General features: G+C 42.8%; 1 protein-coding gene across 2 annotated transcripts in view; it reads left to right on the top strand.

The window, feature by feature from the left end:
* Positions 1-215: 215 nt before the first annotated feature.
* The window catches only part of AP3D1 (adaptor related protein complex 3 subunit delta 1), a 45,047-nt gene continuing 21,128 nt past the window's right edge, over positions 216-24,134 (top strand). For both annotated transcript variants that reach the window (XM_080565660.1, XM_080565659.1), the window contains exons 1-11: positions 216-576; positions 14,334-14,429; positions 15,122-15,202; positions 15,929-16,009; positions 17,249-17,356; positions 17,723-17,852; positions 19,060-19,199; positions 19,472-19,545; positions 21,357-21,406; positions 23,357-23,406; positions 23,843-23,891. In XM_080565660.1, coding sequence (XP_080421786.1) covers positions 481-576; positions 14,334-14,429; positions 15,122-15,202; positions 15,929-16,009; positions 17,249-17,356; positions 17,723-17,852; positions 19,060-19,199; positions 19,472-19,545; positions 21,357-21,406; positions 23,357-23,406; positions 23,843-23,891 — 955 coding nt within the window. In that variant the 5' untranslated portion in view covers positions 216-480. The remainder of the gene's footprint in view (positions 577-14,333; positions 14,430-15,121; positions 15,203-15,928; positions 16,010-17,248; positions 17,357-17,722; positions 17,853-19,059; positions 19,200-19,471; positions 19,546-21,356; positions 21,407-23,356; positions 23,407-23,842; positions 23,892-24,134) is intronic.

The raw sequence follows: 24,134 nt of genomic DNA, 5'->3' as shown, positions 1-24,134 counted from the left end.
AGGCGCGGCAGCCCCACGCGTGCCCCCTTCCCCCCCCGCCACGTGGGACCTGGGGGCGTGGCCCCGCGGGGAGGGGGCGGGGTTAGCGGCAGCAGCGCCGCGGCCGTCGCGGGAGGACGCGCGGGCAGGCGCGAGGGGCGTGGCCGGCGCGAGGGAGGGCGTGGCCTAGCCGAGACGGGCGGGGCCTGTAGGGGGCGGGGCCGAGCCCTCAGCTGACCGGCCGCCATTTTGTCAGGCGCTCGGAGGCCGAGCGCAGCCCGGGGCTGGGGGTTCGCGGCCGCCGGGGCTGCCCCTGCCGCCCGCCCGCTCCGCGTGGGGCCAGCGCCGCTCGTGCTGCGCTCCCCCCTGGCCTCCCTGCCTGGCATGTGAGCGGCTCGGGCCCGCTGCTCTCACCCGGCTTGTGCAGGAGCCGCGGCGGCGCCCCCGGCTGGGCCCGGCCACTCAGCCCCGAGCGCAGGCCCCGCCGCCGCCGCCGCCACCATGGCGCTGAAGATGGTGAAGGGCAGCATCGACCGCATGTTCGACAAGAACCTGCAGGACCTGGTGCGGGGGATCCGCAACCACAAGGAGGACGAGGTGAGCGAGAGGCCGCCGGCTGCCCCGCGGGGCTGCCACCGCCTCACGCCGCCCGGCCGGGGCCGCCTCGTCCCCCGCGCAGCCCCCGGCCGTGCTGTGCCTCCTGTCGGGGTCCGCCGCACGCCGCGGGGTGAGGGGGGGGAAGGAGCCGGCCTCCAGCCCCCTGCCTCCAGCCCAGGCTCCGTGAGGCCCAGAGGCCTGCAGCGGCCCGGGAGGGAGCCGCTGCTCTGGGGAAGGAGCGAGCAGGAATCAAAACTAGGAAGGATGGCGCTGGGTGGTGTCAGAAAGGAGAGGCCGGCGGAGAGGGAAGCGAAAGGGAAGCAATGGGCTGAAAAGGAGGGTAAGGCAGAGGCCTGCTTGGTGCTGCTCTTCCATGTATCGTGTTATTGCGGCGGGGAGATGAACGATGTGCGTGGTGAAGCGGCTCCTGCCTGTTGCAGCACACAGGGCAGCGACGTGTTTGGTGTTCGTCACGAAGCCAGTGGGCAGGAAGGCCGAGCGCAGTCATAGCTCAGCCTTCGAGTTACTGAGTTACCGGTGTTGCCCATCTTACAGCTGAAATGTGCGGTCCTCGTGTCAAAGCTCTCATAGGCAGAAAGCAGCTGGATGTGTTGGCCTGTTATTCCCACTTGTATTAGAGGCATGTGATCAGGAAATTAGTATAGGTGGCATAATTAGTCATCAAGAACGTGTTACAGGAGACTTCCCACATTGAATTTGAAGTGTTGCATGTTAATTGGGGTGTAACGGACACTAAGGGTGGCATTTATGTTAATCTTCAACTAAGTAGTCATGGCTTTAGCTTGCTTACGGCCTAACGGTTATATTTTGGGATATAAGTGAGTTGCTGCGGAGTTAGTGACGTGTAAAAATAATTGTATGTTACAATATCCCTTCATTAAAGTAGGATATCCAAACAGTATCAGCTATGAAAAGTATCCGATAAAGAATTGTACTGGTGTTACTAAATCAAATGTTTAAGCTAATTTAATCAGGGCTCCCAGTAAATTCTTAATTACAGGCACTGTTGGACTGAAATGTGAAATACCACTTCCTAAACCATTTTCTGATGGCTTTTAAGCAGGTCATTGTGTGCAGGACGAGGCCTTGTTCGCTAGTGATGCGTGGGAAGCTTACATTTTTATTTTACTATAAATTTGATTTCTGGGCGCTAAAAGCATGTGGTGCCCTGCAAACATGGCAAGCTGTGGAGGAAGGGGAACAGAATGTTTATATGGACGCTTAAAGTGTTATGCTTAAAGCTGGAACAGGTAAACTGAACGTATAGAGCACTTCACCTCCGCGTGCTTAGGCCCGGTTTGTATGTTGTCTTGCTTTTAGAAAGCATACTTTATTCTTTTGTGCATAGGCCAGAAAATACATCTTCAGCTGCCAGAGCTCTGAGGTTTCCCCTGATGCAGGTCCAGGTCTTTGTGGCTCTAGCCCTTTTTGAGGAAGATTAAATGTACTGTTTAATTTCTAAGATAATTTCATGACAAATAGCTCCTTTTCCAGGACTCTGTATGTATTCAGAGGGTGAAGAGCACAAGCACTGTTATGCGGTCAGGATTAACAAGTTACTGTGTGTCACAAGCCATACTGAGTTCCTGCTTAGCCTGTGACAAAAAATAGTGTGTTGGCTTCGATTTCCTCTGTTCTTTCAAGTTAGGAAAAAATACTTGGACAATTTCATAGGGCTCCGTGTACTTGTTGTTACACAGTCATGCATGTTCTCTCTAGGATTCACCGAGGTCAAAGCAAATGTATTGCCTCCTTCCCTAAGAGGCTGGTGTCAGTTGCAGGGGTTGGATTGTAGCGTGGCAGTATTTTAAACAACGGCAGCTCTTCAATTGGAAATATTTATTGACATTTTAAAATAGGTAACTGTAGGGATAGTTCCTCTTTTATTCCTCATGTGCACAGCAGAAATTAAAAACGGATCTTCAGGATGTGTTCAGCTGAACAGTAGCCATTTCCCTGATGAAATGTGAGTCTTCTGTAACACGGTCTGCTTTGGAATCCTTCAAAGATACTGCTTAATTACATAAGGTGGCTGCAAACTGCACAGGGTTGTTCATTTTTTTTAGCTCTTGAAGAGGACTGTAAACCTTCTGTCACTAAGATGCTGGGCACTGATTCGGTGCTTCTCAGGGAATGGTCGTGGATATCTTCTGATTTTCAGATGACGTTGCAAGATCAGTATGATGTTTTAGAGGAAGTAGTTGCAAAAAGATCTTCCTTTTCCCACAATGCTTGTATTGTTGATTTTAATCTACCGAGTGTTGCTCAAATATTGAATGTAGTTGTTTGAATGACTTGTGTGTGTCTCCAGATAAGTGTCTAAGCTCAAGGGAGACACATTTCTGAATAGGACAAAGTGTTTCACACAAACAGCCCAGTAGCTGATGGATCTCAGCTCAGCAAGAATTACTCTGTGAAAGAGATGTCTCTGAAAAGGAGGCACGGAGGTTGTTAAATAAAGTGACACTAAAGAACTGAAGGTATGATTATTGCTTTGACTTCTGATTTAATTAAGCTTTTTGCAGAAGCAAAAGTGTTTTGTTCTTAAATATGACAGGTGCCAATTCCTCGCAGGTACCATCCCAAGCTGTTGGATCTGGCGTTTCGCTGCTGCCTCAGGGACGTGTTTGTAGCACAGGGCGTGCCGAGCGGTTGTCACCCAGGGCCGGCTGTGGGTTTTGCAGACGCAGCTTTTCACCAGGCGTGCTGCGTTCTTGCCCGATGGTTGTGTGGCCTCTTGTCTCGCTGGGCCTTAGGGCTGTACCCCAAGCCTAGTTGTGAAGCTGATGGAGTGCCACAAACTCTTCGACAATAATTTTGAAGTGTTCCCTTCAGCTCAGCAGAGGAATTGAGAGAGCAGTGGAGGCTGACTGGCACTTCAGCTCACATCTTTGCTGCAAAGTGCTTAATTACCTGTGAGAGGCCGTTTTCATTTTAGTTTCCAATCTTTGTCTAAAGCTGACCCATTTATTTTGAATTTAAAACACTGGGACTGAAGTGGTGGTGTTCTGTGAGGATGGGAGGTAAGGGGGAGGATGCCCTTCAGTTCACGCAGACACTTCTTAGTGCAGACGTTCCGTTCATTTTCCAGTCTCGGGGAAATTTGGAGTTGCATCATCCTTCTGGGTAGTACACGCAGTGTGAAGAGGTAGCGTAACCACTTCAGATCTTCTCCTAGTTTAACGTGTCATGTTTACTTTTCAACACTGGCCACAGATGCTTTAATCCCTGTGCTGTTTCCCAGTGCTAAGTCTGCAAGGAAGACGTGATGTCCTGTGCCATTCTCCCCTGGCCTTCGCTTCTAATACCTTTCTCTTTCATTTGGAGAATGAATCCTTCTGATAGTGAAAGCAGTGAATCTTTGATCTGTTCTGACAGGGTTTTGTCCCCCGTGGAATAACTTCTTCCACTCTGTGCCTACTTTTTATGGATGTGCTACACAGCAGGCTAAAGGGGAGTGGCTTGTGCCACAGGATGTTAAAAGTATTTTTTTCTAGATATTCCAAACTGGGAAATGATTTCTGTTTAGGGATGTTCTCCTGAACCTGAAGTACAAGGCAGCGATAATCCTTAGGTGCTCTTTGGATCCTGCACAGTGTTTTGTATTAGGGGTGAAGAACATCTTTGTTCCCAACAAGGAAAGTACCGTCAGATGCTATAGTGAGAGGCTTCTTTATAAAACTGAGATGATAAAATAGCTGAAATGGGGCTGTGAAATGAGTGGCGCCTTGTCCTGTTCAGACCATAGCCCTTTGTGTTTCGAGTGCATTTGATTTACTGGAGGACACTTAAGGAGGGGAAAGGGCTTAAAGTCTTGCACAAAATTTCTGTGCACTTCTCTCCTAACTAAAGAAAACCACTCTCATTTCTGTCAGTGAAGCTGCTGCTTGCGTGAAAGATTAGCACGTTAAATTTTTGGTAGTTGATAGTTAAGGAAAAGGCACATAAAAAACCTTGCACTCTTCTCTAGGTAATGCTCTGTGCCAAGTGTCGCACCGCTGGTTTGCAAGTAAGTACTTTCATACGTGATCTCGCAGAAGCAAGCCTGAGGAGAGAGGGGTGACCAGTATTTCTGGCTGGAAAAACCAAAACTTAATTCTGGTTGATCTGTAATGATAAATGAGGGACATGTTGAGTGTTCCGTGTGACGTGCTGTGAAATACGTGTCTAACGGATCAACTCCTAGCCTTACAGAGCTGCCGCTGTGTTCTCACCTCTAGGGACGGTTACCTGAGGACAATGGACTTGAGTTGCTTAAAAAAAACCTTTTCTGCTAAATCGAGTGCTGCTGTGCCTGACTGCACAATTCCAGTTACTTCTCTGACATGTTTTCACATGAAATCATGGTGTAAGGGGTTTTGAGGAATCCTGTAAAATCCCAAGTCTTTTGGGCATAGCCTGTCACCAGTGAGGCTGAAGATCATCTAATGCAGTGGTCTTCTGGCAGCTTGGCGTCTGGTCCCTTTATTGATAGCTAATAGTAAAGGACAGGGGGGCATGGATCGTGGCAGGAATCTTGAGGAATACTGAAAATGTTGTTGGTGCCCAAGACTGAAAATACAGGGAAGCTTAATAATGGGAAGTAGGCAGAAATGTAGGTATGGTGAAACTTTCTTCGGGTGGGCTGGGTTTTCATAGCAAATAACAGGTGGCGTGCAGCTCAGTGATGGCAGACGGCTTTGAGTCGCTGATGCTTGATCGCTTACTGCTCATCGTATGTGTTCATATCTTCGAAGGAGCTCATTATTCCACCCACTTTTGAGTGGATCTGGAGTTGCCATTGTTAATTCTTGGCGCGTGTGAATCGTTGGGAAAAGGCAGAGTCAGAAATAGGAACAATACACAGAAGACTGGGTAAGGACCTCACACCAACCAGCGAGGAAGCAGGCTGGTGGTGGCCTCCAGAGGTGGCAAGGAGCATAAGTGTTCTGCTGGACCTTCTGCATCGTGGACAGTAAGGGGTCTGGCCTGGAGCCTTGGAGCAATGGCCAAGACGTGGGCTTTTGTCCTGGGTGATTACAAGCAGAGAGCAGCTTAGGCTTTGCATTAGTGCTGGCTTTCGTTAGCTTCGTGCTTTCTCTGGTGTTAAATATGATTTAATTGTCTGTGGCATGAGTGGGGCTAAGAGCGTTGTTCCCTGTCCGGATTCTTTTGTAGCTGGCTCTCTTCTGAGGGTTTGAAGCGCTCTGGACAGTTTGCTTTCTCACATATGTAAATAAAAGTTCTGCCTAGGCAGGTGCAGGGGAAAAAAAAGTTTTCTGGTACCTGGGGACATCCTGCACCTCTTGCAAGGCCAGGGGAAGAACATCTAGAAAAATCACATTACAAGCTAACGATATTTCTGTGCTGCGGTTGTCTTCACAGGGCTGTTTGTTTGATGCTTTCTGATGCAGCCATCTTTGTCCGGGTGTTGAATGCAGAAAATGGGTCCTTCTGCGGACGTTGACCATGTTAGAGGAAATAACAAAAGTTAGTGAAAAACCTCTTCCTCTGCTGTGTGGGTTAGTGAATAGTTTTGGTGCAAAGAGTAACTTTAGATTTTTCATCTAGAAGTGCTCTTTGGTGACGTGTCCCATTTCTGGTGGGATGCGAAGAGCAGCAAGGGAAGCTTTAAACAACGTGCATCAGAAAGACCAAGTCATGGGACTAGTTATAAAGAAGCATTTGTGTTCCTTAGCTTGCTTAAAACGAAGCACAACTGATACTGAAAAATATAAATGCTTCATAATTGAAAGGGGAGTCTGCTTAAATCCAGGTGGCAGGAAGTATAAAGATTTTATAAAGAAGTATAAAGATTTTTGAGTAAGCTAAAAGATGCTGCAAATAACATGGTCGGTAGTAGCATAGGCAGTGGTGTGTTTTTTAACAAGAAGTTAAAAATAACTGACAGTATTTACAAGCCCCTTTGAATACTGAGGTGTCACTGGTTATGGAAGGATGTTGGGGACACACTGACTTACCTCCTCAGACACTGATCACACTGAGTTTGTAGGCTGTGTAGTTGAGTGTTGTGTTTTGTATTAGCTGTTCCTTTATATAATTTATTGTATAGCCTAGATGGACAAATGTCTTAGCTTTTGCTGAGAGGTTCAACTGTGAAAAGGTTTGTAATGGGAATTAGGCACAGATGTGGGTATGATGAACCTTTCTTCAGGTGGGCTGGGTTTTCATAGCAAATTTGGGCTTCCAGCTGTTGCAGTGTGTGACTGAGCTTCACTGCCTTGAGGAACGTAAGCTCATTTCGAGCAAGTGGTGTGACTGTTCACATGCTTCTTGTTGTACAAGTTCTCTTGAATTACCCAAATGTTTGTACTGAACTTAAGAAACGAGCAATGGCCACAGCCCATCTTTTTCTTCATTGTCCTTATTCTTCCATACCTGAGAACTTCTCACGCCTTTCCACAAATCATTGTTACCTCTTTGGAATATTTTTGGTGTTGCATTTTTATTATTATGTTAATGTATTATTAAGCATCTTTCTCTTGTTGGTGTTCCCCTCTAGACTAATTCCAGTCAGCCGACTCTTGAAAACAATAGATACTTTAGTTCCTTAGCGAGTGACTTTTTCGTATGCGTACAACAACACATCCTTGTAATGGAGCTTACCTTCATCAAAGCCTGAAATTCTGCACAGAAATATGGCTGGAACTAAGAAGTTGAAAAATCTACTGTAAAGGTACTTGCCTAGCTCTTCGTATTGTAATATGGAAATAAAAGGTCAAGTACCTATTGTGTTCTCAGGGATAAGCATTTCTGGCTGTCACCTCTCTGTGGTCTTCAAAGCTGTCTGCTCAGATATGGCTTAGTGTAGGCCCCTGAGGGTTTTTTAATTGCTGTGCAGTTAAATTAACAAATACCGTGATCAGACTGGAGACCTTTATATTAAGGGACATCTCTGAAGCCTTCCTGAAGATGCATTACTTACTGATTTATGTTGGACTGTTTTAGGGCACACTATCTAATGCTGACTTAATTGTTGGCACAGCCCACGTGGGGAAATACTCCAGGATGGCTCCTGTATCTGTGCTGCAGCTCCCCAGATAGGTGTTTTTTTTGTGTATAAAACATTGCAATCCTCTTTGGCCAAACTGCCAAAAAGGGGCTTGTTGAGAGCAAACCCGACTGATCTGCAGTGCTCGGTGACCCAGGCAGCGTCGCCCTGGGTTTCCTGCACCAACCTAGGCTTCCGTCTGGCTGGGGGTCGCATTGGGTGCTCAGCTGCAGCTCCGCAGCTGATTCTTCTGCCACGTCTCATCCCTGACTGCTGCTGACCTGTTTGGAAGATGGTCATGTGTGTTTGTACAGCGTCCTGTGGTGCTGCAGGGCTGCTCTTTGGAGGGCAGATACTGAGCAACTCCAACAGGTAGACATGCTGAGCAAGTGGTATACAGCTAGCTGAATTTTTAAAACAATATTTCAGTGTTTTTTACTGATTTATAAATCAGATCAGGGTAGATGGATGTACCATGCCAAATTTCACTCAGTGTGTATGATTTCAGCCAACCATATATGTGTATGTAAATTGATTTTTGCATTCCTCCATAAGTGTCTTCTGGCCAAGGAGCCTTGCTATCTTGCTAGCTTTGGTTGTAACAGACAAGGGAGTAGTGGATAATGCGCCATGTTTCTTATAAATAACGTAGGAGAAGATGACTGCAGAATGAAGTGGCAAAAGTTGGCCTTCAAGCCAACTGTATTTATCACTGATGGGGACAATACCGCGGTCTAGGATCCTGAGACCACCTACAGGATGAGTGAATAAATCCCTGGAGAGCTGAGTAGTAAAAGCCAAGCTAAGTAAGACGTGTTCAAACACGCGGCAACATCTTATAACAGTTCAGTGAAAGATAAGCTTGGCTTTTTCCAATGCCTTTCAAGTTGTAACCGTGTTTTCTGAACTCCTTATTGCATCTGGCTACCTTTTGCATCATTTTATTTTGGCTGCCACAAACCTGCTTAAATGAATGCTGTGCAATGTGCCAAGTGTAGCTTAGATTCTTGCCTACTTTACCTGGGATTTGGCTTTAGGGAAGTTAGTTGTAAGATAATGTGTGGGAGCATGTGCCTGGAAATTTTCTTTCCATCCATGAAGCAGTCTTTGGGAGGGATCCTGTTACTTCTACTGTATTTAAATATTATAGTATTTTTATTTATCTATGATAGAAGTTAACATCTGTTATGCTTATCTCTAATGCTGTGTTCAAGTGAATGCAAAAATAGCCAAGAGCTTAAAAAAAAAAACAGCTGTTACTTCAGTTGATCTATTTTGAGCTGTTGAGGTATGATGCGTATGTTTCAGGTACTGTAGTCAGTTACTGGGGTTTGTTGACATGAAGGGCTTTTGGGGGTTTTGATGGAAGCCTGGCAAGCAATATGTTTCTTTCCAGCCTTCTTCCAAAGTTAAGAGGTGGCAGATGATCCGTGCTGTGCTTGTAACAGGATCTTCTACTTGAAGCATAAACAAATTTGAAAGTTGCTTTGCCTCCACGATGTGTGTGTGGTGTAACTGCCTTGTGCATTAAGCACCGCGGTCATGTTATGTGGCTCGCGTCCTGCAGGTAGTACTTCCTAAGGTCTTTTACAAAACACTCACCAAAAAGTGGGGGCAGGCAGCTGTTACTGCTTCCCTGGAAGTTGGTGCAGTGGCCATAGCACAGCTCATGTGAGATCATCACGTGCTCGTGCTCAGTGTGATTTCATGGGGTTTAATGTCAAGCATGTCTCAGTGTTACAAAAACTGATAAGCGCTACTGTGCTCAACACAAATGTCATACTTTGTACTTCTTTAGTGTTGTCTTTACTTATTCCAAACTTTGTTTTACGGTGGTAGTAATGCATTCATTTCATATCTCAGTGCCTCTGGTGTAGACTATTAATCATCCTTTTCTTAAACACTGTATTTAACCCTGAAGTGCGGTACAAATAGGGACTGCCAATCTCCGACGCCTGCTGTTGGTCTGGGTGGAAAGCCCATTGCTGTTGCAGTAAGCGCCAGGCATGAGTCCCAAATCAGCTGCAGCAGATCCAGTGGGTTGAGACTGGTCCTGTTAAGGGCTTGAAGGATTCACTGCCTTTTGTTTGCTGGGCTGTAACCCTAAGGGGTGAGAATGAGAGTTCGCTTTCTTTAGATTTCAGAGATTGATGCATTGGCTCAGATAAGAGTGTGTCTTCTTCAAGACTATTGGAAATGCATATAATTCGCGATTGGTTTTAATGTGAAGTCACTGCAGGGACACTTATCTAACCACTACTGTCTTCTCATCTCCTGTAAAACACGAAGTTTGAATGCTGATGGAAGTGCAGCACAGAGCATCACGCTTCCTAGGAATGTGATTGTTCCATTGGAGGAGCGATTTCTCAGCCTTGTTCGTGTATTGCTAGAAAAGAAAAATGAATCTTTTGTGAACATCTCTGAAATCATCAGGAAAGACCAAGTTTTGTCTTGAGCAGAGCTTGGAACAAAGTTTGAACGTTTTTCAAACTTAATTCAAAAAACATGGCTTGGAAATAAAAGAATCCTATAAACTGATGTTTTGGCTTCTTACCATGACCCACTTTTCCCTCCCTCCCTCTGTTTGAGGGATTGTTTTTGATTCTTGGTACCTTTGTTCTCACTGTTTAAATGCGTGTATCTTCTGAGTGAGGTCTCGGATTCATTATAGAATTTGGGCTTATATTAAATGATGTTGCGTATTTTCTCAGTGGGTATGAAATGCTTGCCCCATCAGTTTGGAGGAATACAGTAAGGCATTACGATTTCCTGCTGTGTTCACGGCTTTGTTGAGGCCTCTTTACATCTGCAGGCTTTTCTTGGGTTTTAGCTGTACTGCTCCAAGTGATTCTGTAACCTTCCTCCTCCTGAAGGATACAAGAAAAAGCAAGCCCCTGAGTGGTTGCTCTGGCGTTTCGTTAAGGAGCCTTTTCCCCCGAGTTGGGAACGGCTCCTCTCCCACTTGGCAGCCTCGCAAGGATGAAAGCTCCTCTCGGCTTTTCCCTGTGTTACCGTATGCCCTTCAGCTTTTGACTGCGGAGTCGCGGCCTTGGCAGGACTGCCATCGCCCTGCCGATGTTCTTTCGCTCACTGGCTCTGCTTGTTCTTACCTCCAGCCGGAGTGAGAGGTTTCCTTGTGATCGCCTTGTTTGCTCAACGCAGTCTGGCTGGGAATGGCTCAAGGTCTATAAATATTGGGACTTAAAAGTGCTCCTCAGCCGAGCAGCCAAAGCATACGAGCGATTGAGTAGCGTCCCAGGAAGGCTTCGGGTAAGACTGACAGGGTTAGTAGTTAAGAATTGTATCGATATTGCGTATTGAATCACTGCGTATTGATTCAATACTGTGAGCATCAGTGAACTCTGAAGTGTTTTCCTTTTGCTTTCCTTTCTTCATGGAATCTGAAAAGTGTTTAAGGAAAAACTGAGCCAATTACATCCTTGGGAAATATTTGTTTTACCACCCTAGAAAACTGCTATCCTCCAGAGATTTATGCAAAAAACTATCAGTGAGTCAGTGCTGGGAAAACTAACCCAATTTTGGTCTATTTCAGTACTTAAATTCTTTTTTTCTTGCAAATATTTAGGCCTTGCTTGGTGTCCACGATGCCTACAGATGTCCAAACACTTTTTTCATTGTATCATGTGGTCCTTCTCCCTTTCACTGTCTGCTTTGGCTGAATTGCACGGCTCGAAGGCTGTGTGGGGTCTGGGGCCGTCGTGCGGCGTGGCACTGCTTTGGTGGAGCAACGGCGGGCTGGCGCTTCGCAAGGTCAGGATGCTGCCGGCCAGAGAGCCAGGAGGAGCTCTAAAGACCTGCGTGCGTGCACACACACTTGTTTGCTTTGTGTTTAGTCAGATGGGGCAGGGAATTTGGGCAGGGAGCGGTTTGTTGGGTTTCAGATTTAAACAGGAGACTAAACGGAGCGGTTTCCTTCACATTGCTCATTAATGCAGCGCTACTCGAGAGAGATTAACAAAAAGTTAATACCCCTGAGCCTTTAAAGCGTTCTATATATAGGCTTTCATTCCTTGTAGTCTTTTAGGATTTGGTGTACAGTTATTTTGGAAGGACTTTTCTGCTCTTCAGAAGGCCTTATTTTAGTTTCAGTTACGATTGAGTTCTACAATACACTTTTCTGCCCACTTTAAAGGAATTTGCTCATTCTGTTAGATGGACTTACCGGCAAGGGTTTGCCTGCAGCCTGCTGAAGCTGCTGGGTGTGCCTGGAGACTCAGGAGGCTGCATTTGGCTGTGCTGGAGTTGTACGGTATTTAACCTTTGTGCTATTTTGTCCCCTTTTTGGTCATGCAGTGGTTTGGGTTCAACTCCTGAGAGGTTTTTAGGAAACCGAGGCTAATGTTTAAGCAGGTTTGGGGTAGGAGCTGTGAGAAATGGCTGTGATGCTTTCTGGGTGCGGGCAGTGCAGTACTCTGCGTGGAAAGCAGGGGCTGGCCCCGCTGCCCAGGTCATGGCAACAAGATATGTGGCGCAGGGTTCTGGGACACGGCTCTGGCGTGCTGTTAGGGGTGCATAAAATATTCAAGGCTCACTACAATGTGTCTGTAGATCAGTTGCATGTTGTGCGAGTCGTTCTTTCAGTATCTCAGGTCAACTACGTATTTCCTACCTGCCATCAGAAGTCTTTCAGTTTAAACGTGAGTTTAAACTCTTCCATGGGAGCTGTCTGGACTTGGATCACGGTCATAACTGTTTAGAATCCCAAATCTTCTATTTCTTAGGAGAAGTCACCTGGACTCCATATAGTCAAGCATTTGGAGGCAGTGCCGTCTCCTTTCGTGGCAGGTGAGGTCCACTCACCCTACTCAGGAGGACAGATGGGAATCTCTGTAGAGGAAAGGGGTGTTTGGCCTGCCTTCCCTTAACATGAAGATTCCTGGTACAAAGATAATATTTCTATCCCAAATACAGGCACTTAAATGAGTTTAAAGTATTCCTAAGTAAATTCATTTGCTTGCTTGCTTTCAGCAGGCCTGCTGGGTTGCCTTTGCTGGAGGGCAGGGCCGCTGTTGGAGGGACCTCCATAGGCTGCAGGAGTGGGACAAGCGAGTACTCCAAGAAGCTCAACAAAGACTTCTGGTAGAAATCTATCGGAATAACAAATTTCCATCTGAGCTTAGCAGTGCCACAAAGGCATTGGCTTTTATCCTTGCGTAAGTGCAAGATTTGAGAGAGAGGCCAGACAAATTACTCTGATTACATTAAGGCTGTTAACCCAATGGAACTGTTCCTGCACTGAATTACGTGTGTTCACTGTGCATCATGATGGTGGATTCTAACTTTGGTATCGCTAGACTCTAAATTAGAGCAGTGGGGATTGCCATTATATGGCTGCTGCTTGGAGGAGGAAGTCCTAGTGTTAAAATTCAGTTGCTACTTTTCCTCACCTGGATCGTTGCAGCATCTCTTTGCACTACAGACCTTGTATGATTTTTTTGTTGCCACCCACTGTTGATTAAAAATAACATTCTCTGCTTCTAAATTTCATGACGTTAAACATGAGTATCGCTCTAGGACGTTGCAGAAGGCCAAAGAACAGTTGGGATAATAAACAGAACTTAGTGTAAAGAGGAAAAGTGTTAGTTAAAGGCAGACCAATAGACTTCTGTGTGGAAAATATCTTTTTGGTGGAAGGTAATGGCATGGAGGCAGAGTTTTGCTTTGAAACTAGGCAATTGTTTTCTGACCTGGTTCTTCCGGCAATTGACATATTTTATTGAATGATAAATGCCTTGTGCATGTGTGGCTTTCTAAGGAGGGATTATGTCCCTGCTTTTAAATTTTCTTGACTTCTGTAGCAGATGCCTTCAGTACTTAAATCATAATTAATTGTGAACTGAAAGAATCTCAGAGTTAAGCCTACTTATGAAGTAAAATCTGTACAGATATTTTTAGATCATGCATTTGCCACATCCCTCCCACAAGCACAGACGTGATTGTTTGGAAAGAAGCAAAGGGCCAAATATTTAAATGTAAACATTGTGACATTTGGCTCTGAATTACTGAGAAAATCATACAAATAACTAGGTGTTGCTTTTCAAAATGTGTAAATAGCAAAATCACTTAGCGAATTCCTGTGCTGGGGAGGGTAGGCATCTTTGCCAATTTTGGAGTAAATGGCAAGTGCCAGCCAGAAGTATTTTTACCCAGTGAAAGACTTGTGCTCTGTCCTGTCAGGTGTGAGGACTGCTCTGAGCGCACATCTGCAGTGCTGGATGTATACAGCGTGCCCAAAAGAAGAGGGGACTCATCTTTTCATCAGTCACCTTAAATTCGTGGGCTATTTAGTCTTTTATGTGGTTATTTCTAGGCATAATGACTCAGTAATCTCTGGCTTTCCGTTGAAGTAAGGGCCTAATACGTGCTCTAGGAGAGGTGAAACTCAAGTGTTTGTTCTTACCACTAGGCACACGATCTCCATTGACCAGCTTTTGGCTGCAAGTCTTTGATCCTAAAGCCCTAGACTGAACAGTGGGGTTGGAGGGAGGAGACAGGAAATACAGTGAAGAAACAACTCAGCGTACTTTCAGTTTTGTAATAAAGCATGACATTTCTTGTTAATGAGCAGTTCCTTCAGAGTAAAGTGCTTACCTAAACGTTGCGTGCGAGATGGATTTGGTTCTTGCAAATGAGTTCTGCTGCCTTCTTCCCAATAACGTGTTGGAAATCTACAGAAGTGAATGTCCCATGGTAAATGAGTGTGCATGTTTTTTGTTTCCCTCAGGCAAAATACATCTCCCAGTGCATCGATGAGATCAAGCAGGAGCTAAAGCAGGATAACATTGCAGTGAAATCAAATGCAGTCTGCAAACTTACATATGTAAGTGCCTTGCGGGGATACAATGCGATTGCATCTTTGAATTTTTTCATCCTTGTTGAGGAGGAACTAGCCTGCTTATTCTTCTTAGACTGGTTTGACAGCCAGCTTTAACTGTTTTCAGTGCAGGCTGCAGGTGAAAATGTTTTTGCGTGTATCTCTGACATCAGAGTCTGCGTGTTCCCATCCCATTCCATTCCTTGTGCTGGCACTAGTATTTGTACAATTTTATTGAGCTAGGTCAGGAAGCTAATCTGGTTTAAAACTAATCCAATTAAAAAAAGTAGTTCTCATCTGGATTGTTTCTTAGGTAGTTGCATGAGCAGTTGAAACTGGTGATTGTTTCTTTGTGCAGTCCTTTGCAGAGAACAGGAAAACGCCATTAAAGAGTGATTTATTTTTTTTAAGAGGGGGAAAAACTATCCACGGTGGTGCATATAAAACTGCTATGTAGTACCTGGAATTAATGCAGAGTATTTTTAAAACTTGCTTCTGGTGGAACTTCTGGATGTCTTTAGCTTATTCCAGGTGGAACATAACAGAACATATAGAACATAACAGTGGGTCATAATCTTGAGGTGTCTTGCAGTGTTATTTTTGGACTCTTGTTCTATCTTTAATTTTCTGAGGTATCCTGACCTATTTTTTGAGTCTCATATTTCAGAAGTTTGTAATCTAGGCTTCTCTGCTTACAGTTACAGATGCTGGGCTACGACATCAGTTGGGCTGCTTTCAATATTATTGAAGTCATGAGTGCATCAAAGTTTACATTCAAAGTGAGTTTTCTGTGTAATTACTGCTGTACTAACCAAGCTGTTTCATTATTGTATTTAATTAATATATTGGCACGTCATCTTTTGTTTGATTTCTTCAGTATGGAAAGGAAGTAGACTGTTTATTTTCTAGTATATAATAAGTGACCTGCTACTATAGGCTTTTTCTATTGGGTATTTGACAACAGCTGTCAAATCTTTGGTGAAAAAAAGAGTGCATGGTTTTGTGTGGGTGGATGTGTTTTTTCCCCTGTAAGGTTTTGCTTGTGCTTATTTGTTTTCACCAAATAAATAGGATGAACGTTACTTTGTCAAGAATGGCTTCCAGATTGGGCTTTCATACCTGAAAGTCAGGAGTCAAGGAGTTTTGGTTTAGGTACAACAAGGACAAAATAAATACTCCCTGTTTCTCCTACCGACTGTCCTATTTTCTACATCTTCTTGGCCACTGAACCTGTACATTCTAACAAAGTGTGGGAGATAAAGATAATTTTAATACCTGTGAGATAGACGTATTACATCTAAAGATGTTACTTGTCTGAGATCATTGAAAAGGGTTTATGTCAGGAAAGAATAGAAAACCCTGTCATGCCTCTTCTGTTATGCAAACCTCCTGTCTAATTGTTCTGCTTTTTAATATTGCTGGTGGATCAACCAGTTGTTGTTCATCTAAACATTGTCTAAACTTACTTTTTAAAAGTGGCTTTTATTCTTCTTGCCTTTTCACAGAGAATTGGTTACCTAGCTGCCTCTCAGTGCTTTCATGAAGGGACTGATGTAATTATGTTGACTACTAATCAGATCCGAAAGGTAAACTCTTGATTTCAGTTCTTAATTTTTTTCTTGCCCTGTCTCCCTATTTGTGTTTTGAAAACTGTGCAACTTTTTTAAGGAATAACTTCTTTTAAGGAATATGAAGGTGTAGAATTATATTGGTTTACAGTCTGCTTTGATTATACAATCTGAGGGATTAATGGAATGCTTAGTTGTCCATAGGCTTCCCTTGTGCTGTCTCATGCCAACTGTCTGTATTTGCTTGCTTAAAAAAGATCAGTGGGATGTTATCCAGTATCTTTCCTAAAGACTGCAGATATGTTAAAGCCGGAATGTGTTGCAAAGTTTTGTTGCTCCTTAAGAAGTAATTTAGTTATTCTCGAAGTAGAGTTGAATTTTGTCCCACCTACAAGAGGTCTCAAAATGAGATGCAGATGATGACACAGAAGCCTGAAGGCTTGTGTTTAGCTCTCCTACTGTGGTCTTGTATGCATGAATCCAGACTGTTAATTCTCACAGTTTGTTTGCAAATGGTCTCTGCAGTTCACTTCATATTTTCGTTTCCTAATAACTGCAATTAAGGATTCATCCTGTAATGCTCCGTATTCCATGAGATCTGGTTTTATAATCTGCATGTGAACATGCTCAGATAAGAGTATTAATATTTGTTAGGAGTCAGAATCTTAACACTTGAAAGACTATACTACATTGACTACAAATAAGTGCAAAGAAACTTGACAAATGAAATGTGTTCTACGCCATAGCCTGTGTTCTGTCTTTATGCACTGAAAGTCATGGTGCTGTCAGCAGCTTGGAAGGAAAGCAGCTTCATTTCTCTAATATATTAAGCTAGGACACTGTCATGCACTCATCAAGAGTGTGTTCCCAGTGAGGCTGATGACAATTTGGTTTTGATTTAACAGTGTTAGTATTTAATTCCATTTCTTTCTTTTAGGATTTTAAATATATTTGTGATCATGTCTGAGTGTTTTTGCCACTTCTGAAATACCACTAGGGTATGGTGTTTCTAGTTGCTTTTATGTTGCAGTCACCCATCTATAATTTAATTACAATTCCTCGTGCCAATTATTAATCCCCGTGGTAGCTGTATTTTAGCAGGTGTTGGAGGACATTCCTCTTAATAGCTGATATAAACATCCCCATGGAACAGAAGCTCTGCTTCATATCTGTTGAGTGAATGAAATTGTTCTGAAAAAACAGTTTCTCAACATCCTGTGTGATCTTAAATTTTTGAGCTTCTTTTTCCTTTTTTAGGATCTGAGTAGCCCTAACCAATATGATACTGGAGTTGCACTGACTGGCTTGTCCTGTTTTGTTACTCCAGATCTTGCCAGGGACTTGGCAAATGACATCATGACACTGGTGAGTTGATAAGACTGAGTAATGTTTTTTCCTATAATTAAAGGATGTTAATTTGTTCAAATCTGGTAACTACCTGTTAAATTTAGAACTGTTACGTATTACAGTTGACACTTCTTCCTTTTGAGTCTTTTGGGGACCCTTCACAGCCTTTGTGGCTCAGGAGGATTGCGTTGGTTATTTCTGTTAGTTGGGGTGATAAATGATGGTACTTTGCTCATCCATCAGAAGCTGAGTTTTAGGAAACTGAAGTAGCCAAGTCTCCTATGAAACATTTTTGAGAGAGACTGATGTGGACACAGGGGCCTTGAGAAGAATCTTGGAAATGTAAATTTGCGAAGAGCCTGATCCCAATTCTTTCATTAACAGATGTCTCATACGAAGCCTTATATCAGGAAGAAGGCAGTGTTAATCATGTACAAAGTTTTCTTGAAATACCCAGAGTCCCTCCGTCCTGCATTTCCTCGCCTTAAAGAGAAACTCGAAGATCCAGATCCTGGTGAGTGGATTTTATTAAATTGCTTCTGCTCCAAAACATTTAGGTATAAATGCTTTTCAAGCTTGTAGAGAGGAGTGAAAAATGAAAAAAATTCTGAGCACAATGTTTGAATAGGTAGATGGCCATATGAGAGTTTTGACAGATGTTACCATATTAAAAATGCGTTCTAGTTCTTTCTTCAAGGCCAAAGTTACTGAAACTGCATCGGTGGATTAAACTTTAATGGGACAAAGCTGCTTAGGGATTCGTGGCTTGTTGCTTAACTTGACTGTTGAAAATATTTCAGTTGATTTCAAGCTTTTTGTTTCTTGTGCACTTCTACAAAGCTGTAGCTATTGGTTGTTGGCAATAGATGTACTTAATTTCACACAACTCAGTAGGCTTTTTTCTATTTTTAAATTTAAAAATATACTTCTAATTGGTGTTACTGGAAGGTACTAGTCTTCCTTCACTGTGCCAAAATGCTGTGTATCTGTTTCAAGGAATCTGTGTGCATTGTAGTTCTACGAAGTCCAGTTGATTTGTGTGTTTAGAAGGAAAAATGTAGATATGTTTACTGGACTGATTTGTTAATGGCATGTAAGATACATCTTCCAGGGACAATGTTTATTAAAAACAAAGAAACAAGCAAAAACACCTGCAAACAAAGGAAGAAACTACTTATTTATGATGCTTTATGGAAAAAACTACTTTCTGCTATGAAACATAGACTAGAAGACTCCAAATTGAGATTAAATTGAGATTGAGCAATTAGAATTAACTTGTTCAGTCATCTTGTTTAAGGATTTTCTTTTTCTGGTTTAATTAAAAATGTCTAAATACATTTTAAAGAAGCAGTGTTTGGAAACTTTATGGTGGATAAGGTTAATGATTTTAATTTTTGTTGTCTGTGTCCCTCAAACAAGCTATCTGCAGCAAGGAGGGGAGGAGAATGTCAGTGTCCTGTTGTCTGATAGTGGGCACAAAGCAGATACATAGTTTGATATATTAGAAAGCAGCCAAAATTAAATAATATCCTTTCTGAGTTTGTCTTGCATTCCTGTGTTTAGTTCACTACCTCATCACTGGTAATGAGGCTGAGCCATTCCTCTTGGAATGTGCAAGTCTGAATGTTTAACTGCTTTTGTTCTGGGTGTTCTGCACCAGAAACTTCAATTACAATTAAAGTATTTATGAGAATTCTGCTTTTCTCGCTTCTGTTTCCCAGGTGTGCAGTCTGCTGCAGTAAATGTTATTTGTGAGCTGGCTCGACGCAATCCCAAGAACTACCTTTCTCTTGCTCCACTCTTTTTCAAGTTGATGACATCGTCAACCAATAATTGGGTTCTCATTAAAATTATAAAACTGGCAAGTATTGTATTCTCTACCTATGCTTACAGGATTGGAATCCTCATTAAACTGTGTTGGGTATGAAAATAGGTTTCTTGCTTGTAGGTATAGTTACCTTTAATGCTAGTTAAAAAACGAACCAGGAATCTCTTCTAGTATTTGTGAACTTAGAGGAAAAAAATATTTTAATATAGCTTAGTTAAATATAATGAATTGTAGTTTAAATTATGTTTTTATGTTGCTTAAAACCAGCTATTAATTCAGTTTCTTGTTTGTACTTCTTAAAATAGTTTGGTGCTCTTACTCCATTAGAGCCTAGGCTGGGAAAGAAATTAATTGAGCCTCTGACCAACCTCATACACAGGTATGTATAACAAATGCTACTTTGTTTATTCAGGATTGGTAAAGTGTGTGTTAGGTAGGTCAGTAGCTAGGTCTAGTGATGCATTTCTGAACTTCTTCCTGAGCTTGAATGTGTTGGTTTCAGTATCAAAGTAGTAATATTAAGACTATTCCTAAGAAACTTGACTGAGATAAAATACCCTAATGAAAGCCTTTGGGTGTGGGCTGTCTTGAATTTCTCAGAAGCTTGCATGTTTCGATTTCACTCATTTTAAGCCAGGGATTACTTTGGTGCATGTATTTAAACAAATACACACAAAAAAACTATGCCTTAAAAACAGCTGTGTATTTGCCTCTTCTGTTCATCTGCACGTTTGACTCTTGACTTTTTTGGAAGTGCAGTTAGATAAAGAAATTTGTAGATATCTTTGTGCCTTGTTAAAGCTGGTTTGTATTATTGTTTTGGATCTATTTCTGAACTAAACTCAGAAAGGAGGAAAGAATAAATGCATGTTCCCAGTTACGGAAAGAGTGTCATACTATGTTGGAGTTATCAAAGGTTAAGATCAGTTTCTCTTAATGTGGCAGAGCATGAGGATGGACGAGAATGAGAAAATTTAAAACAGATATCTGTGTAGCAGTGAGAGGGAGCTCTAGCCAAACAATTTCTCTTCATCCTCGTAGTACTGCTTGTAAGGCTGGTTCTGAGCAGACCAGCCAGAAGGCTTGCATCCAAACAGCTAAGGAGAGTTTTTGCAGCAGTGATGCATACATACAAACTCACTAGAAGCAGTACTTCACTAGAAAAAGCAGCAAGATGAACAGAATGTCTTCAGTCCTGTCTGTGTCCTCTCCAACTTCCACAGTAGCTATTCTTTTCATTATTTCTGAGGACATAATCCTGTTCTGATTGGCTTCCGTTGTCTGTCATTTTGGGTTTCATATCACACATGCATAAGGCCAAACAGCCTGCCACCTACCACAAAATGCATAGAGAGCAGAAGTGATTGTCCCAGCTCTGAGCATGCCAGAGTCATGGATACCATGTGCTGAGTGACCTTCACAGGAGCAGTTTGTGACTGCTGCCTCCAGAGCTGTTTGCTCATTACCTTTGCAGACCTGCTTCTCCGGAAGCAGTCCTTTGTTACTTGTAAGGCTTGCTGTGTGGCTGGGGGGCACTTTGTGTCTGTTTCCATCGTATAAATCAGTTTTTGTAAGTGAAATCCTCAATCTCACTGTACTTACTGAGTGTTCAACTGACAATTTTCTTGAATTTACGTTTGGAGTAGAATAGGACATTTGAAAATATGTTGCTGGCTTGTAGAAATGAGCAAGAGTCTGCTGTTCATGCATGACTCATTCTCTTTGGGAGAAAGACCTGGAGGTTGTCCATCTGCTTTTCTTATCGTGAATTTTTGACCTTGGGCAGAGGACTTGATTTGATCCTTGGACAAGATTGGTTCAGTGCTCTGAAACTGGGACCGAGATTTTGAGTAACCATTTCCTTCCTTAGACCTCCTGTTACAGTACTGTTATTTGCATCTTCTCAGAGAAGAAATGACTTAATCCATCTCTGCTACATTCTGTTTTGGAAGTCAAGGAGAGGACTGCAGAATCAGCTGTTTTCCCCTCCCCTACTTTCAGTAGCCAGCTGTACTGCCTCCCTCCCATTTATAAGCGAGAATCATTTCCTCTAGTTGGGAGGTATATGGAACAGAATGCTGGCAATTTCCTGTGTAATTAAAGGTGTTAACTAGCTCTAAGATATTGCTGACAACTCTTCAAAATGTGATGGTTTTATTCCCTATTTAAAATACTTGGTTTCTGTTTCAGCACCTCAGCCATGTCTCTCTTGTATGAATGTGTGAACACAGTAATAGCAGGTGAGAACTGAAATTTGTGACCTAGAAAGAACACGATGAACTTTGTCATGAATTAATTGTGACTGTTTTTTAACTTAATGTATTTCTATAACCGAATTAAATCGCTTGGCAAACTTTCAGTGATGTCTTTCACTACGTAACTGTAACTGAAATCCTTTGTTGTCAGTAGATGAGGCTAAGTTATTACAGCTATGTGTTGTTTGCTAAAGGCTAAAACAAAGCACTAACGATGAGTAATTATTTATATTTTATATAATGTTATTTGTAATCAAGCTCCTAAGTGGTGTTAGAACTGAAATATGCCAGCAGCAATAAAATCAAGAACATGATCAATGCCTAATGGAAACATTGACGACATTTTCTTATGTGAGGAGAAATAGTAGGCTTTTTTCTTAAGCTGTGGAATTGGAGAAATAAAGTAGACTTGGTGCAGTTCCTTGAATGAGGTCACTGAAATAACAGATCTATGGTTTACATTCATTTCTGAGCGGGGAAGGGATGTGAACTCACTACTTGGGATAGAGAAAGAAACTAAGGCAAAATGGGGTAACGTGGTATTCCAGCTGAGACCTGGCACGTTCCTGCCCTCATGTGGAAGCGGAGGGTTGTTGATATCCACAATTTGGCCGTAAGTCTGTCTCATGGGTAGTTTGGGATTCTCCAAGGGATAATGATGCAGGAACGTACTGCATTGGATCTGTTCAAAGAAATGGTGACCTGTCACTTGCTTCATGTTCACTGATTCCATCAGGGAAATGCAAGATGAAGTTATGATGGTGAGGAAAAAAATAGCACTGAGGCTAATTCCATTGTGGATAAGAGGGTGTCTTCCTGAGAGAAAATAGGGTAAATCATGGAACCATTAAGGTTGGAAAAGACCTCCAAGATCATCTGGTCCAACCATCTCTCTACCACCAATATCACCCACTAAACCATGGTGCGTGGTTCATGGTGTAGAGGGTGAACCAGGTGGAACCAGGTCCAGTCTTTCCTAAAACATCTCCAGGAACGGTGATTCCAGCACCTCCCTGGGCAACCTGTTCCGATGCCTGATTATCTCTGAATAGAAATGTCTCCTAATTTCCAACCTGAACCTCTCCTGGTGCAACTTGAGGCCATTCCCTCTTGTCCTGAATCTGTGGTTCAAAGAGAAATTCACTCACTAAGATCACCTCAGGGAGGCCTGCTAAGGGGCTATAGTGTAAAACTTGGATTTGGAGAATGTGAAGCTGAGTACCTGCATCAGAGCAGCACCTTGCACCTGCCAGTTCCCTGCATGGCCTGAAAAGCTACTATCCACACTCCTTCCCAGAAATGTAGTTCTGCAGGATTATGGGGAGTTAAATGGCACTGCGCTTATTAGTGACTAAGATCAGTTTGTGTTACTGGCTTGGTAAAGGATTGTGCTGGCATGGACGTGCTAGGTGACAACAGTAGTTAACAAGATACCACCACCTTTCCTGCCATGGGTCGCGTGTTGTCGTTGCTTTACAAATGTCCAATGTGATCAACAGCAGGAGCTGATGTAGCCTTGAGTCTCTTGCTGGCTTGATGAAAAACTCCAGTTTATATAAACTCTAGGATCCATTGCTGCATTTCATTACGTTAGGGAAGTGTACACTTAAATTCATCTGTGCCGTAGCTGGTGACATATTTACAGCCATGACTGCTGTGTGATATCAGTAAAATACACATTAATGAGAGCAAAGTGTAATATAAAGCAGCTTTGACCTGGCTGTTCCAACAGCTCATGCCTTTACATTTTTTTTCGTGCCCCGATATTTATTACTTTTCATAAAGTATAAGAACTACAGCCTTCTCTCCTCCCTAGCTCACCAAAAAGATAACAAAAACTTATCTTTCCTTGTGAGCTGAGTTAGCTGTTGACCTTTGTGTTACGTTATATTCATTCAGAATATAGTAACTGAAACCTCTGTTTGTTTATTTCAGTTTTGATCTCACTATCCTCTGGGATGCCTAATCACAGCGCTAGCATCCAGGTATAACACTGTTTGGGTTCTGGTGGGTGTTACTTGTTCTGCTCTACTGTGTAATACCAAATGCTATGGAGAAATTGGATTACATTCCTTTGTGAAAGCAATAAATAGCTCACTGAAGAGCTCTCACATAAGTGGAATCCTACAGACTGAAGCATTTCTGATATAAATTCTGTTATTTTCTTTGGTTTAATATGCAAATTCCCCTCCTTTAAAGGTTTTCTGTTTTCTTCATTTTGTATCAATGCAATCATAAGAACTCTCTTCCTTTTGTTCTGAAATCTGTAAATGCAACAAGTCTGTCTTACCAGAGGCTGCAAGTCTTCCTTAGAATGCTTCCTTGCATGCTCTAGCCACCTTTGTGTATCGAGTAAACTTTACAAACAGTTTAATCTAGATTTTTGAGGCTTGTAATAAGCACGGTCTCTCTTTTTCCCAGCTTTGTGTACAGAAGTTAAGAATATTGATAGAAGATTCTGACCAGAACTGTAAGTATGTTGCTTGTCTGCATGGAAGCTTTTAGCAACAAGTCACTGCGGGGAAACTGCAGCAGTCTTAGAGCAATGAGTTTGCTCCAAACAGCTTACTCATTATTATAGTGCCTGATATGTTGTAAGCAACTGCTGGTTTTGTAATGTGGAAATAATTTTCTATGTTGAACATTTCTTATAAGGAGCTTTTTTAAAACAGATGAGTTATTACTACTGCTTGTGGTCTTGAAAATCTAAAAC

The sequence above is a fragment of the Anser brachyrhynchus genome, assembly GCF_964034855.1.
Source record: "Anser brachyrhynchus genome assembly, chromosome: 23".
In the NCBI taxonomy this organism is placed as follows: Eukaryota; Metazoa; Chordata; class Aves; order Anseriformes; family Anatidae; genus Anser; species Anser brachyrhynchus.
Note: the sequence above shows the minus strand (reverse complement) of the source record. Positions and strands in the feature narration are given on the sequence as shown.